General features: G+C 40.8%; 1 protein-coding gene across 3 annotated transcripts in view; it reads right to left on the bottom strand.

Moving 5' to 3' along the window:
• hdac9.S (histone deacetylase 9 S homeolog) overlaps nt 1-18260 on the bottom strand; it is a 273855-nt gene that overhangs the window by 110749 nt on the left and 144846 nt on the right. The window contains exon 3 of one of the 3 annotated variants that reach the window (XM_041567066.1): nt 1360-1422. In XM_041567066.1, coding sequence (XP_041423000.1) covers nt 1360-1422 — 63 coding nt within the window. 3 annotated transcript variants of the gene reach the window in all.

Genomic DNA, 18260 nt, shown 5'->3' with positions numbered 1-18260 from the left:
CCCGAAATAGCAGCATGTGTCTCTGCCCTAACAGTATTAGTAGCTTTAGTTTGATTAGTATGGGGCACTTATGTCAGACGCTTATCAGTAGTAATGGGCAAGTTTGACCTTTTTCGCTTCGCCTAAAAATGTGTAAAACGCTGAAAATTGGATGAAATGCAATGAAGTCTATGGGAGACAAATTCTTATGGTGAAACTTGGCAAAAAAATTCACTCATCGCTACTTATCAGTGGTCCAAATCTGCGTTTAAAAGTTCCCATTTTGAAATACAGACATGGGATCTGTTATCTGAAAGCCTTATATCCAGAAAGCTCCAATTACTTGAAGGCCATTTCCTAGAGTCAGTTTTTATCATATAATTCTAATTGTTCATGTTTGTCATAATAATAACACAAGGCCTTGTACTTGACGGTAACTATACGGCGTAAATGCATATTTGTGACAAAACAAACCTGTTTCTTTAATGTTTCCATTTTTTTAAATAGACCAAGTATGGTGATCCAAATTACAGGAAGAAAAAACCTAATCTGCCAGGTCGCAAGCATTCTGGATAATAGATACTAAACCTGCACCAACATCATTTCAAAAGCCAGTTTTACCCCTTTACACAGAATCATGGAAGTCAAGGGCATTATCATTTTTTCCTCCCCATTGCCGTCCGAAACTTTCATTAATCCACTCAATTGCAATTCCCCTTTATAGACATGTATCTACGGTGGCTGGTTAAGGATGCTGGGTGTTGAAGTTTAACATCAGCTACAGGACTGCGGTTGTGCTGTTCCAACTTCAAGGCCAAGCCTGATGCAAATCCACTGATGATTCACTGGTTATTTTATGCTTTCATTTCTGATAACAATAACTTGGCTAATCCTTGCATACATTTGGCCACTGTAAAAAAACAGTAATGATAGCTTGAGTATTATTTTAGGTGGGTTAATTGTCTCCTGATAAATCTGACCCCAGTGTGTGATAGATAAGCTCCAGTGGGGCAAGGATAGGTGCAAATAATGTATACTCTCTGTAAGCTACAGATTATGTCAGCACTATATATAGATAAAGGATGATAACAATACACTGTCCATACTACCACCCCTACCCCCCAGAGACTGACACGGCTGTGAGGACGCCTCATTTGTGAATCAAGTGAACTGAGTGTAGGAGACTGATAAGAGGTACAGGCAGTTGCAGTTGGCAGTAATAATGCTCTGGGTTTCCCTCACTCAACATTAGCTAAGAGGAAATCCGTGAACAGAAACCCATCTCCTTCCTCCCCAGGAGCCTCGGCACTGCCCAATAAACAGAGCTGAGAGCCAGATGAGAGTGTCATTAGTAAAGTTGGTAGGGTATCCCCTTCTTACCTTTGCCGATCATGGCGTGCATCCTCTGCTCTGCCAGCAGCTGCTCCCGGCCAGCTACTCCATCTGAGGAAAAATAGGATTCACTCTCATAAATTGTCTGCAGCATATTCCAGTCTCTATGTGTGTGTGTGTGTGTATTTCAGTGAGAGCAAAGCCTCATCCTCACTGCTCTGTACAGCAAGCCCTCAGCACTATTAACTCCCCCACAGGGGGAGGAGGCACTGATACTCTTTGTCAATTATTCCATTTTTACACACATATTTACTGTGCTGAGATAGGTTCAAAAATAAAGAAAGGCTTCCTAATATAGAAGCACTAAAGGGGAAATGCAGGCGGCAGTGTGAAGTACAAGTCCCCCCAGCAGCAGCAGGTGCAACAGGAAAGAGGCTTCCAGTTTCCTCTTCCCTGAGGATCAGAGAGAAAATATCTGCACTGACCAGCAGGTACAAAGGCTGGGCACTGCCATTAAGTACAGGGGGTGAACAGAAGGCTGCCCTGTTTGTGGCAGGCGTTTAATGCCAGTGCTGCTGCTGCTGCTTCCCTCTCTCGCTCTCTCCCTGTCTCTGTCAGTAAAGTTGGCTATAGCTGGTGAGAACTCATTTGCATGTGAATCAACAACAACGTGGCCCCACAGGCAACAGAAATAGAACAATGGCCGGCCCGAGCCAAAAATAGGTCACGCAGGGCCGAGTGATGGCAGCTTGCATTAATGTATTTAAAAATATCACAGCAAACACAGCTGTCCGGTCCCTGTCTTTAAAGGAGAAGCTGCCAGCAACACTCAGAGCTTAGGGTTAATTATTAACCCTTGCAGCCTGCTTCACTGTCAGTTCTACTGTCTTTTGTTTGATTCCTATTCAACACCTTCTAACACGTGAGGCAACTTCAGAAATCGAAGCACCGCAAGTTCATTGCCGCAGGCGATTTTTCATTTTAGCAGGCGGAAGGGAGTTCGGTGGAGATTGTCGTCCCGAAGAAGAGGCGATTAGTCACCAGACGACTAAATCTCCCCGAATCTGCCCGTGTGCTAAAGCCCTAAAACGTTACAACAAATAAATGCATGCTACAGGTATGGGACCTCTTATCCAGAATGCTCAGGAAAAGGGGTCTTTCTGTAATTTGGATTTAAGTCTACTAAAAAAATAATTTAAATATTAAATAAACCCAATAGGATTGTTTTGCCTCCAATAAAGAATAATCATATCTTAGTTGTGGATCAAGTACAAGGAACTATTTTATTACTACAGCTCAAAAGAAAATCATTATAATTATTTGCTTATCATGGAGTCTATGGAAGATGACCTGTAATTCAGAGGTTTCTGGATTACGGGTTTCCGGATAACATATCCCATACCTGTATACAGAACATATACATAACATAAACCTACTATATAGTAATGGGCGAATAAATTCGCCAGGCATGAATTCGCAGCGAATTTCCATGTTTTGCAGGCAGCGAATAAATTTGTGAAACTGCGAAAAATTCGCTGGCAAAATTTGGATGCGCATAGGAATAGTCGCTCGCGTCAAAACTGTTGTGTATCAATATTATTGGGATGCCAATTGACTTTAATGCGGGCGTCAAAATTGACGCAACGTCAAAATTGTTTTTTTGCGAATTATTCACCATTTTGCGAAATTTGCTGGAAATTTGCAAATTTTTCAGGAAATTGGGGAGCTTACCCCTGTGCATCAACGTTTCGGGGGGATTAACCCTCCCTTCGTCAGGATGTTAATCCCCCCGAAAAGTTGATGCACAGGCGGTCACTTTAAATAAAAGGGGTAAACTCCCCACCTGCAACATACATTCAGGGGAATGTAATAAAAGTCGCAAAGAGCAAAACAATTCGCACCAATAAGACTAAAAATCCACATCTCGCAATGTAATTTTGTTCCTTAAACTGATATTGCATTGCGAATTTTAATTGCGCATTGCGAATTTTAATTGCGCACTCATAAGAAGTGCTTGAAGGTGTCGTAATCTTTTGGAGCAAACATAACGACTTTTTCAGTAAGAAGTTTTATTACATTGACTGCGCATTGGCGCAAACTATAAAATTCGCAAACGGTCTTTCACTGTCGGAAGTGGTCGCTAAACAGTTTCCGGGCTCGCAAAAGCTATATTAAATTCACACAAAGCAAAATTTGTTCGCGCAAAGGCATAACTTTTCGCATTGCGAATAGTTTTTCCGTTAGCGATTTTTATTACATTCCCCCGATGGTGTTGTGCTATTCTCTTAAATCTACTACATTGTACTGACGAGTGCCGACCGTCTAGAGAGATCTGCACCACCAGGGCAGGAAGCATCGTGGAAAGGGTGAGAGGTGCGGTTCATCTACACACAGAACCTCTTTCTATAGGAGGACATTTAGTCTCTGACTGTTCCCATGAGCATTTATACTTGAGTGCTTATCAATAATAATGTTGCCCTTGGTGCATACCCTATGCTAAAAGAGGTTTCAATTTATTTTGCCTGATTTTAGTCCCAGGTGTATCCCAGGTTCCATAGGCTTCCACACTATAACGTTAATGTCACACTACCCGTTTTCTCTGATAACACACGTAAGCATTTTCAGGCCGTTGGTTCGGCGTGGTATTGGTATAGGTTAAAGTCATATGGGGAAATTTGGATCACTGCTGCCAACAGACCGAAAACAGATTGAATCAAATCACTCCTCTATATGGAAATGTGCAAGCTTGCATACTTGTATTTTGCCCCAATGCAGCAACTGGTCTGATGCATTAGAGCAGGGAAAACAGATGTCTGGTTGCTCTGACTTACTGACTTGGTGGTAACTTACACCTGCCTGTAAATTTCCCTGCAGGTTTTTTTTTAATGCAAAATCATGGCAATTTTTTTTCATTGCTGTTGTCTAATATGCATTGCATTACAGCTCACACTTTTTAAATATTTTATAATTTCTAGTGGGCTTCACACAAAACAACTTAACATTTTAGTTGCCAGAAAATAACAGTATATGCATGATCCCTTACTCCTTGATTTCTACCAAGTAACCCCTGTTCAGTGCCCCACAAAAGTAAGCTGTTCTGTAACTGGACTTGTTCCTTTTGACCTAGGGGCCATGTGATGTCAGTAAAAATGCTGCAGTTCGCTGGTCATTCATATTTTCTAGCAGAGGTCTGCCTATCACCGTGGGCATCAGCTAGGGTGCTTTCTTTTTAATAACACTATTACAAGCAGCAACAGACACATGCTTGTGGGGTTAGTCTGCCGATCAAAATTTCCTGGGCCCCCTGGGCTGCGCCCACTGCAAGCCCCACCTACAGGTCCGCCCTCCCCACAGGTCCGCCCCCCACCACACAGTAGGGTTAATAAAAAATAAAAAGATATTGGTGGTCAGGGCCCCCCATAAAAAAACATTTGTGGCCCGGGCCCCCCCATTAAAAAATATTGGTGGCTAGGACCCCACATGAGAAAAAAAAATTGGTGGCCAAAATTGGTGGCCAGCCCCCCCCCCCACACACACAAACATATTATAAGAAAATTGGTGGCCAGGGCCCCTTAAACGTCCATGCCTTCCCGAAGTCAGCAGCTCTCAGAAAGATGGGGGGCCCAGCTAATCAAGTAAGTGTGGTGTGGCCGAGCCCCCCTTACCCTCGGTGCCCCCTACAACTCTCCCCCCTGTCCCCCCCTGATGGCTGCCCTGCTGTTACCTACAGAAATCCCCTTTTCTTACAAAAAAACATCAGCTTTATATTGCTAAAAATGCCAATAAAAGTCCTAATGTAGCCTTTTTAACACTTTCCTAGCCATGGGTAGTTGTTAATAACAAACCTGAGGAAACTGTTAAGTAACCCATACGTTGGAAATATGTCATATCTTGGCAATTATGTTACAAACATTGCGTGCACAATTTCTACTCTGTCATCTGTCCTTGTACCTGTTATCTGCACTTCCCTTTCTGCAACAGTCTTTCCGTCAGCTGCTGGGCCTGCACTGAGCTGGGGGGGGGGACTTCACAAAAGTGGAGTAAAATGTTTGTTTTCTCCAGAAAATTCACATCAATGCTGACAAATTCAAAGTTAAAATTAACATCATCCGTTGGCATTTGCATAACAAGTTGAAGTAAAGCAATCTCGTCGGCTTGGCTCCATCTCTCTGAAACTGACTTTATTCAATCCCTGCAGAAAAGTTTCCTAACTTCATTTGAAAAGGCCCTGCTCGTGACAACAACAGATATACGAAGCACCTTTCACCTGGGAGCAGTCTGGCTGCTGGTACTAGCCTAGGGGGCAAATTTACTAAAGGGCAAAGTGATTAATGCTGGTGAAAATTCACAATTTGTTGTGAAGGGTGGGGGTCATGGGTCACCCACAATTTTGCTCCTGTTGTCGGTTACCTGCAATTCTCTGCAGAGGTGGGTCCAAAAAATGGGACCAGAATTTATGCAATTGCTTTGCTTTTCAGTACCACATGCTTTTAACAATTGCTTTCCATTTTTAATTTTTTTTACCATTTTCCCAAAATTGAAGTTTAATGTTCATGTCTCTGGTGTTGCAGCCTGGCAGTTCAGTAATCCAGGTGCAGACTCTGAACTCTTACAATTTGCTGCACTCATTGATACATTTCTCAGCAGCATCTGCAGAATATTAGCAACTGTTATATCAATTCTAGCAGCTGCCTTTAATGAAACTCTGCGATTTGGATCAGCAGGGACAGAGAAAAGAAATATATACATTTACTGTAAGTATCAAACAACAGTTTACAGAGCCATTCCAAGAGCTGCTTCAGCAACACATGAGAGGGTGAAAATGAAACACTAAGAGGCAATATTAGAGAAACAAATATAACATATAGTAATTGAAAAAAAGTCTTTATTTCTAGTGAACTAAAAAAAACTGAAAAAAGTGTTGGAAGGTGACCAACCCCTTTAATCAGATAAAGACCTTTAGAAACAATGCCAATACGGAGGTGTAAATCACCTACTGCCAACAAGATGGAGTACACAGTATCCAGAGGTCAGGTAGGGTTAATGCATGCATGGTAGGGCTATCACCAGCCACTTTTACTAAAAAAGGGTTCCTGATCAAGTTATTAAAGGAATTAATAGAAATGACAGCATGTTACTCCTTTAAAACTATATTTATTCCAGTTGTAGGTATCTTCTTGCAGTAGACCAAGAAATATCAAGGTCCAATTTACCCCAGCAACCAGACAAGGGTTTGGACAAGAAACTGAAAGATGACTACGAGAGGGCCTGAAAAGAAAGTTTAGTCATAACAATAACACTGTAGCTATACAGAGCAACAGTTTTTTGGCTGCCAAGGTTAGTGACCCCCTACTAAAAGTTAGAAGTGTTAAAAGAAAAAGACAATTTAAAAAATATAATATAATATCTATTATATACTATATTATACTAAAGATTAACCAGAAGTGAAATACATCTTTAAGACTAATGGCACACAGGGCATTTTGACCAACCCTGAACCCCAGTGGAAAGCAGCAGCAGTTGCCCTGTCCCCATGTCACTATTCCTTTAAAGGAACTAAACCTTAAAAATAAATATGGTTAAAATGCCATATTTTAGATATTGAACTTATTGCAGCAGCCTAAAGTTTCAGCTTGTCAATAGCAGCAATGATCCAGGACTTCAAACTTGTCACAGGGGGTCACCATCTTGGAAAGTGTCTGCGACACTCACATGCTCAGTGGCCTCTGAGCAGCTGTTGAGAAGTTAAGCTTAGGGGTTGTTGCAAATTATCCAGCAGAAAATGAGGTTGGTCTGTAATATAAGATGATGCTGCAAGGCTGATTACTGAATTCGGATGCTAATTGCACTGGATTCTGTGCTGCCATTTACCAATAATCTGTATTAATTATCAGCCTTATACTGTGACATTTATATTCTATGTGTATTGTATAATTTGAGTCAGTCCCTAAAGTCAGTAAGTGACAGCAGCACAGAACATGTGCTGTGAATCAGCAGAAAAGAAGATGGGGAGACACTGGGGCATCTTTGGAGACACAGATCTTTACTGCTAAAGGGTTGTGGTTGCATTGGGCTAGTACAGAATCCCAAAACATATTGTACAACATTTCTAACTACTTCTTTGGTTAAGTTTTATTTCTCCTTTAATGGCAAAAATTCTCAATTAAATAACATTAGGAGCGATGATAGTTGGACAGTGGCTTTTTGTCCACCATTGATTGTCCACCATATTGTTTGCTGGATGTTGACTGAGTACAACATTGTCATTTTAGTTGTAACTTGTAATGCTATTGGCTCCAGAGATTCTTAAAGAACTAAAGAACTTTAATTATGACAGTCATGCAAATAATACTGCAGCAGAAACATCACAGCGTAGATCAGAATACAGACATCAGTATTATCTTCTTTTGTACAGTGTGTGTTGGAACTATAAAATAAAGCATAATAATGTCACACCAGTGCCCTGTAGTTAATGTTGCAGTGACTCTGCAACAACTACAGTGTCACCAGCTGCCTATTAGCATGATAAACCCTTCTGGCAATTCAAACCACCAGATTGTTCTCAAATAAAAAAAACTGTGCCTAGCGTATTACTCAGTAAGTATGCGTTGTTTCCAATCAGTTGCAATTGTTTTCCCATTATTTTTCCCAAATCCCTTTACACTGATATGTTTGCAATGAAAATGACTACAAAAGACAAAATACTGTACATACGTTATATTTCTCCTTATATTTTTCCTTGAGCAGAGTGAAGCTCAAGTAAACTTTTGCAGTAGTTATCTGAGCTGCCTGTAGTCGCATGCACAGTGCACTGGTCTGTCCATACTCTGCTCCACAGCACTGAAACCTTTGTATGAATTGCATCAATGCAGGGCCTGCATCAATGGGCGCTGCATCAATGCATTTCAATTTCAAAATGCTGCACATAGACTAGAATAGGTGCAAAAAATTGTTGTGCAAAAAAAAAATTGTCGCACTGTCTCACTCGTCAAAAAAAATTGTCATCTATAGACTTCAATGCATTCTGGCAAATTTTCATAGTTTTGCAAATTTTCAGCGATGTGAAACGCTGTGCGTGATCATACTTTAGAGCTAGTTACTAAACCCGCAGGTGCAAAATGCTGCATTCCTTAGGAACCATCTGGGAAGCACTATGAAGCCCAAACTGTTATACTCTACTCATCCTCGGCTACACAAACTAGCAATGTGTAGATTCAGTCATTCTTTATTGGGCATGTGGGAAAGACTGGTTGGGCCTCAAATTCCAGGGCCTTTCTTGAATCTTAAGCAAGACCTGCTTGTGCCCATGGGGTTTTCTGCATTTTGCAGATTTAGGGGAATGTATATTATGCCGTGTAAAATAAATGGTGAATTTATCCAGGCATGTGTAACATGCGAACACCAGATTTAATGCCGTTATTTTACATTGCTTCCAGCTAGTGATGGGCGAATTTGTCCCGTTTCGCTTCGCCGAAAAATTGCCCGAAAAATTAGTGAAAAATCTTGAAATCGGAAAGTTCCCGAAAAAAACGTGAAATTCTGACATTTTCAAAAAACGTGAAATTTGACGTTTTTAACAAAAAAATCGTAAAATTTGAAGGATTTCATTCAAAAATCATGAAATTTGAAGGTTTTCAAAAAAAATCTTGAAATTTGAAGGTTTTCACTAAAAAGTTGTGAAATTTGAAGGAAATACATTACACTACACAAGCCAGGGAGAACTTAATAAAATAAAATAAATTAAAGTTGTTATATTGCCCTACACATGAGCCCAGTGTATAGTTTATGTGCCGGGTACACCAGAAAAAATTTACAATCTTTTGCAGCTTATCACCCTGAAAAATTAAAAGTCACCAGCGTTTTTTGGGACTTAGAAAATTTTTCAACTATTTTTTGAGGAAGTCCTATCTACTCTATTGCACTTTGCCTGGTCTGAGGTGGTGAAGGCATGTCTGGCGCAAGAGAAAACGTTCAGTAAAATCCGCATCTTAGTGAATTTGTGCAGTTACGTCCATTCCCCAGAGCGCAACTTCACCAGGCGTAAGGGAGCGAATTACCGCTACAGTCTATCTCCTTCACTAGCGAAGTTACGCTTGCGGCCGTTAGTAAATCGGCAAAGTAACAAAATGACGTCACGCTGGCGAATTTTCGATAGTCACTTCACCCTTTAGTAAATCTGCCCCAGTCTCTTATTGTTGGTTATAAGTACAATACATAACATAGTTAACAAAAATTGGTAGTTTTCAGGCTTCAAAATCAAACAATTAGTTTTTTTCACGATTTTATCAAGTCGTTTACCGCAGCAAATTTCAAGTTATTTGATTGATAAATAACATTTCAAGTTTTAGTAAATAACCCCCTACATGTGAGCTGTGCAGAGGCACTTGCACTAGAGAAAGCAGCTGGTAAGTACAGTAATATACAAGGCAGTTTGCATTCCAGAATTATACAATATTTACCATTTTTAAGAACCAAAAATAAATCGAGTAAATGGAGGGTGGCATACGGCTTTGTTTACATAATTATCACATAACTTATATTACCCTGCATTCATCAATATGCCAGAAATTAAAAGCAAACTAATATTTAGAGCTGCACATATATTGCTTAATATGTGCAAGAATAAAGTAACAGTAGCTTGATACTGCAGTTATGCATTACATAAAAACTGTACTTATCCTTTCCAGTACAAAAATAGCTTCTAATCATACCTGAGAAGTGGGTGGATGACAGAATCTGAGAGCTCTATCCCCAGAGGGCTAAAGCTACGGTAATCTACTAACAGTGAAATACTTAAATAAAGAACCCTGATAAACCAGCAAATATTGCAACGGGGCATGATACCCTCAGTGTAACCCATTTGGTCTGTATATGAATGGCTGCAGTTTTGGTGAGTATAGAGTTGGATGTAGAGAGATGTAGCACTTTTTGCAACAGGCAAATCAATTTTAATGAAAAGTATTTGCACTAATGAATTAAGATATGTGTTTCTTTACTAAGAGACAAAGCCACACAAGGCAATTTGATTGCTATTCTCTCAAGGACAGCCCCAGCAATAAACATGACATGCCCAGTCCGTACCTGCTTTCCAGTAAAAAGGGGAACTAGTTGCCTGTGGCACAGCATTGTTACACTGAGGACAGAAGGAAGCGATGGACCAAGCATCTCTGTTGAAGATATTCGCCTTTGCCCTGACACCTTTAGTGCTGATTAATGATCAACGAATGTAGTCGCCAAGCCTGCGAATTGTTCGCAAAACTGCTGCAAAGATTCAGTTGAAAAATTTGCTGCAACAAAAAAGTAGATTGTGTAAAAATTGGCGTGTGTCAAAATAATGTTGACATCCATTGACTTTAATGCATTTGGACAAAAAAGTCTTGCATGTAAAAATTGTCGCTTGTGTGAAAATTGTCGTGTGTCGAGAATTTTTCAGGACAGATTCAGCCATCACTAGTGCTGATTTAAACATAGGGGCAAATTCACTAACCTCAGAAAATTCGCCAGCAATGGATTTGTTCACAGCGCAACACTTTGGCAGGCGTAGATTCGCCAGGACAACGCTAATTCACAAAAATCCGAAGTTGCGTCCAGGTCAATGAACACTGGCGAAGTTGCACTAGCGTTATTATGCCAAGCGAAGTGAAGTTGCGTTAGCGTTGGCTAATTTGCATACGGCAGGAAGTTAAAGTTGAATGGACGTAGATGTTGCAGCAAATACATTACACTACACAATCCCGGGAAACCTTAATAAAATAAATTAAAGTTGTTATATTGCCCTACACATGAGCCCAGTGTATAGTTTATGTGCCATATGTTAGGAAATGTAGGGGGGAAGCCGGTTACCCCAAAAAAATTTACGCTATTTTTCAGCCAATCACCCTGAAAAAGGAAAGGACGCCAGCGTTTTTTGGGACTAAGAAAAATTTCAGACTTGCCAGAAGGCAAGTCTGGCGCAAGAGGTAGCGTTCAGTAAAATCTGAATCTTAGTGAATTTGCGTAGTTACGTCCATTCGCCAGAGCGCAAATTCGCCAGGCGTTAGGGAGGGAAGTACCGCTAGAGTCTATTTCCTTTGCTAGAGAAGTTACGCCAGCGACCGTTAGTAAATCTTCGAAGTACCGAAATGACGTTGTGCTGACGAATTTTCACCAGCGTTAGTCACTTTGCCCTTTAGTAAATTTGTGTCATTGTCTTTTTTTATAAAGCAGTAGAAAACACAGGGTAATGTAACAAGGTAATAAACAGGTACAGATGATTATTTTGGGATGACGGAGTCAATACCAATGCCTCTTCAACACCCCTTATCCCTTCAGTGTATGAGCAGGTGTCTGCAAAGTTATTTTTAGTAAGGGATGTGGAGGCCATCTGTCCCAGGGTGTAGCCAAACAACCACCTATTACATTTTAGGGTCAGCTGTCATTATCAGTTTTTTTTTTTTGTATATTATTAGCATTATCATTACGGGAATTTAAGTGTGCTATTACCTGTAATGCATCGTGGGTGCTCAAGACCTAAATATTTATAATTAATTTTATCAAAAAGGATGGAATAACGTAAAGAAATTATATTACTCTGGCAAGTTATATCACTTTAGTGTTAATAATTCTTGCTTAACACGTCAGGAGATAATGCCAAAAATACTGAGTATAATTATCAAGATATCCAACCAATAATGACCCCTAACACCTGGGGCTAACTGTTCTTTGGTGGTAATACACAGTTTTGCAATAACTCCCTTATTATGTCGGTAAGGAGTAGCATAAAGGTATTGAAAAAGAAAAAAAAACATGAAAACATTATGAATCATCATTTGTGTGTGTGTTTGTTTGTGCATGTGAATTCCACACCTGTCTGACCTGTTGAAATGAATGATGTGAACTGGGTAGGCATCTGTAGGCATATTGTGAAGAAGAGCTACACGTGTTTCAATACTGAGTTCATTTGTAGGTAACTTATATGGTTAGTTAAGGTCTTTCCAGTCTCAAGGCTTTGGTTTGTTCACACTTGCATGAATCTCTGGAAAATTGATCCACAACTTAGGAAGAGGATACAGACAGAGCTGGGTCAAACTGAGGTCCAGACCCGTACAGAACATTCATCCTATTGTACGGTTGATGGAACTATATGAATCAATTCATTCACATCTAGTAGTAACAAACACATGGCCCCCCTTTTTTTTATTTATTTTCTCTTACAGAATAAATAGAAGAATGGACAGATTAATGCTGAATGATATTCCTGTTGCAGGACTTACCTACTGTATATTTCTAAAAGTGGTTCTTCCTTGTATGACATTTCTCATTTCTGATTGTTATATGGGTTAACCCACTGAATTGTACCTTTTGCATGCACCAAATCCACTATTTTGGATTCGGCCGAACCCCCAAATCCTTTGTGAAGTATTCGGCTGAATACCGAACCCTAATTTGCATATGCAAATTAGGGGTGGGAAGGGGAAAAACATTTTACTTCCTTGTTTTGTATCCAAAAGGTACAATGAGAAAAAAAAAATTGGTGGCCAAAATTGGTGGCCAGGGCCCTCCCCACATTATGAGAAAATTGGTGACCAGGGCCCCTTAAACGTCCATGCCTTCCCGAAGTCAGCAGCTCTCAGAAAGATGGGGGGCCCAGCTAATCAAGTAAGTGTGGTGTGGTTGGGCCCCCCTTACCCTCGGGCCCCCTACAACTCTCCCCCCTGTCCCCCCCTGATGGCTGCCCTGTGCACATGCAATCTGACCAACATAGCTTTTTGCACCAGGAGCTCCCCCCAATACAAGTGTCCTAGAAATGTAAAAACTACTTTACCCCGACTGGAGTGCAGGTTCTATTAGCTCACACCTTTGGTTGGGAATAATATTTTTTAGTAACAGGTGCCCTTTAAGAATCTCTGGCCTAATTATTAGGTGTGTCCAGTTCTGTGTGATTTGTACAACAAAATAGACTGGTTGTGGATAATGGTACGGCCTTCTCTTTGTGGTAGGGACAGGACACCACTAACATCAGAAAGTAGGAACCTGAAAGAAAGGCATTTGCATATAGTGTATACAAAATAGATTGCATATATAATAAATTATGCACCCCCTACATTAAAATACAGGGATATTATATGTCATTGAGGCATTCCATGACCATATAAAGGAACTGGAGAGCTAAACCCCTCTATGACGTAATCTTCGATTTCATCAGAGGGAAAGGGTTGGCACAGGTTTTAAAACCGCATCTCGACTGTGGCCCTGGTTGAGAAGGGGAAGGCTGAGTATGGGCCCTTCACTAGCTTGCTTGGCCCAATTGATCATGTTGCTCACCAACCACTTGGCTGTTGCTCCCAGGGGCCATAAAAGCAGGTGCTTATTTCTGAATTCCTGGCTTGGAGGCAAGTTTTGGATGCATAAAAACAGATGTACAGTACTGCCAATCAGAGCCTTCTGTAGGCTGCCAGTTCGCTACCATCACATTCCTTACTTGACACCTCAGGAACATTTTTAATGCTTGTGTTGCTCCCCAACTCTTTTTACATTTGAATGTGGCTCACAGGTAAAATAGGTTGAGGATTCCCAGTTTAGAGTAATGTAAAAAAAAAAAAAAGAAACAAAGTTTGCTCAGGTCTAGTAACCCATAACAGCCAGTGAGATGTTTCAAACTGCCACTAATGTCTTGTTATTGGTTAGTAGACCAGTAAAAAAAATTAGCATATTACATTGTATGCAATACCTCCTAACATAAGCATTTCTGAAAAAAATTGAAAAATAGAAAACACTCCCTTTATGTCTAAGGACGCGAACATGGTTGAACATTTGTGCTAACCAAACACATTACATTCCTCATAATTGCAGTAGTTTATAGGGATGCATCAAATCCAGGACTTGATTAGGTATTAGCAGGATTCTGTCTTTTTCAGCAGGATTTGGCTGAATTCTCATGCCTGGCCAAACCGAATCCTTAAAATCACGTGACTTTTCATCACACAAACAAGGAAGTAAGAAAATGTGCACCGTGCGCTACTGTGTGGTTCTCTAGTCCCCTCTCCTACGCCTGATTTGCATATGCAAATGTGAATTCGGTATGGTATTCAGCAGGAGGGATTTGGGGTTTGGCTGGATCCTAAAATAGTTGATTCATTGCATCCCTAGTAGTTTAACATCCAAAGGGGTGCAGGTTGCCTGAGTCTAATTAACTGCTGCAACCAGAGTCCAGACCTGCTCCCCCAGCTGCCCCAGAAAGGAAAGTTGTTAAAGCCGAGGTCTAGTCTTTTGCGCATACGCGACGTGTGTCTTGTGCGCATGCTGCACGTTCGTGGAGGCGTGAGGCACAGGCAGGGTTCTAGAGTTCAGGAGGGGGCCCTTGGGGACTGCCGGGAGGGGGGCCCTGAAACAGCAGCCCTGGTGGACCCTATGCCCCCCAGTCTAACCCTGGCTGCAACAAATTAATTTTATGAGAAGCTGGTGCTACAAGAATGCAGGTCAGCAATAGAAAGTGCTGCAAGTAAAACCCTGACCTGCAATTTTCACCATATAACAGGCAATACTGATTCCTGAGAGCTGCAATTACGCAGTGGTTTAAAATGTTATATGTATCATCATAACTATTAACGCTCTCTAAATCAATAACTGCTCATTAGAATGTCTCCGTAAGCAACAGTTTGACTTTAAGAGTTGGGGCAGACGGCAGGTTCAGGGAGATTTAGTCGACTGGCGACTGCTGGGTGACAATCTCCCCGAACTGCCTTCCGTCTTCCTTCCGCCTGCTTGAATGAAGAATCGCCTGCGCTAATGCAACTTCAATTTCTGAAGTAGCCCGAAGTTTCCTTGAGAGGCAACTTCAGGTGACTTCGGAAATCGAAGCGCAGCGAGTGTGTTAGCGATTCTTCATTCAAGCAAGCAGAAGGCAGTTCAGGGGGGGGGTTGTCACCCCGCAGAAGAGGCGATTAGTCGCCAGGCGACTAAATCTCCCCAAATCTGCCCGTCTGCCCCTACCCTAAGTGTCTCCCAGGCTGTCGTACTTACAAAGTGCTTCCCTTTCCAGATGACATGCCAGCCAAGCAGAAAGCTGGGCAAACAGATATTGGAAAATGAGATAAGGCTGCAGTGTATACACACTCATTGCAGGGGGTGGGGCTGTCTGTGCTAATATTACATGTGTGTAGTACTGAACTGCACAGTTCCACGTAGATAAATGTGGCCGGGAGACAGGCCCGGACTGGCAATCTGTGGGTTCTGGTAAATGCCAGATGGGCTGCTGTAAGATGCCATAGAAAGTCATTATTTAGTGGGCTGGTGGGGGCTGTTTGGGCCTCTGTGTATCTGAAATGCCAGGGCCTATTTTGAATCCCAGTCCAGACCTGCCGGGAGGCAATATGTTGTGTTTTCTAAGATAAGCACCTAGGCTTTATAATGAACCTTTTATACTGGTCAGGATGTGTTGCTTGGCTTGAAGGCATCCAGCGCATATGAGAAACAAGCAGGGAGTCCCCAAGCGCTGGAGCCTTTTCAGCAAGTCAGATTGCAAATTATGGGTTAAGGAACTCTATACATAAAAACATGAATGCGCTGCTTTTGCTCTGCACACAAATTGCATGTTAAGTATGTGGCAGATATGTATGGTTACAATATGTCATCATCTTGTCTCAGCGTTCCCAGCGGCCACATCTAATTGGTCAGAGATTTAGTACTCCAACCAATCATATCAAAACTGAGGCTCTACCGTGGGACCTAAGCGCAAACATGCAAAAATCATGTTATTTATAGTGGATTTTGCAGTCTAAATTCAAGATAATTTTGTTTGTAATCCCAACTCTAAAACTTTGCATAGTGAAAGCAAATGTCAATTTAAGCAACTTTCCAAAATAAATTCATCTTACAGTTTCAGTGTTTATTAGTTATGAGCGAATCTGTCCTGTTTCGCTGAAAAATGTACGAAAAGCAAAGTGGTGAAAAATTCCCAAAACACATTGAAGTCAATGGGCAACAAAAAAATTTTAAGTGCACAACTTTTTTTGTCCAAATGCATTAAAGTCAGTGGGTGTTTTTTTTCTTACGGCAACTTTTTTGTCCTGCCGACATTTTTTTCTTGGCAACCTTTTTGTTGCAGCAGTATCTGCAGTATTTGTGCATGCATTGCTTTTTACCTGCACTGTTGGGTCTGACTACAAGTTGTAGTAGTGAGTTATTCCCCTGCTTAGACTCAAATTCCTACAATGCCTGGCATACATATGTCTGTCAAGGTATTGTGGAGTCTTGGCTGGGGAAGGATTGACTGTTGCAACATGGTTTCAGTAGCACATGTAGTCAGAACCAGCAGTGCAGCAATAGCAAATGTTAGATACTGCCTACAACAGCATATTTACAAATATATTTTGAAATCTTATACCTGGGGTATGTATACTTTTTAAAATTTTAAAAATCAGGCATGTTTAATAACTGTAAATTGCTGGGTGGTACTGATTGTATTTAAATTAAATTAGACAATTTTTCAAAAGCACCCTTGATTTTTAACACAGCCTTATTATATCACATATGGCTGGTGTAAGCAAACACCACTTTTAATGTAATTATATAATAATATAATATTAATCATTTCCCTGTTTAACCCTTTCAGTGCCATCTCTGTTGGGCTCTTTGTCTCACATTTGTGTACCTGGCCATGTCATACCTCCCAACATTTTTGAAATAAAAAGAGGGACAAATAATTTGGAAAATCTAAATTTATTTTTGTGACCCCCTAATTACCATGTTCATTTTCCAAAATTTGGCAGGTTATGAAAGTTTGAACATATGTCTGTTCAAACTAGTTATCACAGTTTTGCTAATGAAGGTGAATTGCCCTTTAAGCTGTGAGTCTAACTTCTCCCAAGGGACCTTTTATCTAAATTATTACAATTACTTATTTGCTTATCTCAAAATTGTTACAAAAGTATCTTATTTGAACCTCGTGGCTGTTCTGGGCTCTCTGCCGAAAGCCAATTAAGTTAAAAACATTGTTTCTTTTTTTAGCTGTTCAGTGCAGAGAAAATCTGGACTTTCCAGTACAAACGCGGGACTGCGGGTTGAGCTGTCAAAAGAAAGACTGTCCCGCTGAAAATGGGACAGTTGGGAGGTATGGGCAATGTGTTGCATAGATCAAAGAGCTGGCTGAAAAAGAAAACTATGAGCTGTTTATACTGGTGCCCTGGACTCTATGGTGAACAACCCCTTTAACAGGATAAGACCGTAAAGAAATAAATCATACCGTTTGGTTTTGTGCATAGAGATTCTCTCATGGAAAATACAATGCAGTTTTCCAGAGTTAACGGTGTAAATGGGAAATGAGTACCAACTGGGAACTGGTCAATGCTATAACCAATCTAACCTGTCTGTATTTCTAGCTGAGAAAACGACAGAGCCAAATGGGAACCGCAAGAGGAGTGAAAAAAATGTAAAAGTTGAATGCATTTAATTAAGTTTTCTGCATACAAATGACATCAGCCAGCAAACCAACCAACAACTACAGGGCTGCAAAAACATTTCCCACCACTGTAGGCAAATGCCAGAGTTATACATAGAGCAGAAAGTTTTATTCAAGCACTAATGAATTTTCTACTTGTATATTTTCTCCTTCCAAAACAAGAATAGTAAACAGTAATAAAGGAGCTGTCATCTATGGCAGGCCGAAAATATCTCTAGAAGCTTTCGCTCATATTGTGGTTTGTGAGTCGCCCACGCACTGCCATCCCTGAGTTCTATTTCCGTTTCTTGCTTCTCTGGCTACTCTGCACTTGGTTCATGCACTGTATGTTTCACGTCTTGCACTTTCAGTCTTGCTGAGAACAGACTGCAGTCGGTGTTTCTTCTCTGCTCACTATGCAATTATTACGGCATTTAGAATTACATGTTATAATTGTCCATGAGGTCATGGAAATTAATTGGAAATGTCTACGCAGAGGTAGCAGTAGTACAGTCTAAATTACAGTTTACAG

This window comes from Xenopus laevis, chromosome 6S, assembly GCF_017654675.1.
Source record: "Xenopus laevis strain J_2021 chromosome 6S, Xenopus_laevis_v10.1, whole genome shotgun sequence".
Classification (NCBI taxonomy): Eukaryota; Metazoa; Chordata; class Amphibia; order Anura; family Pipidae; genus Xenopus; species Xenopus laevis.
Note: the sequence above shows the minus strand (reverse complement) of the source record. Positions and strands in the feature narration are given on the sequence as shown.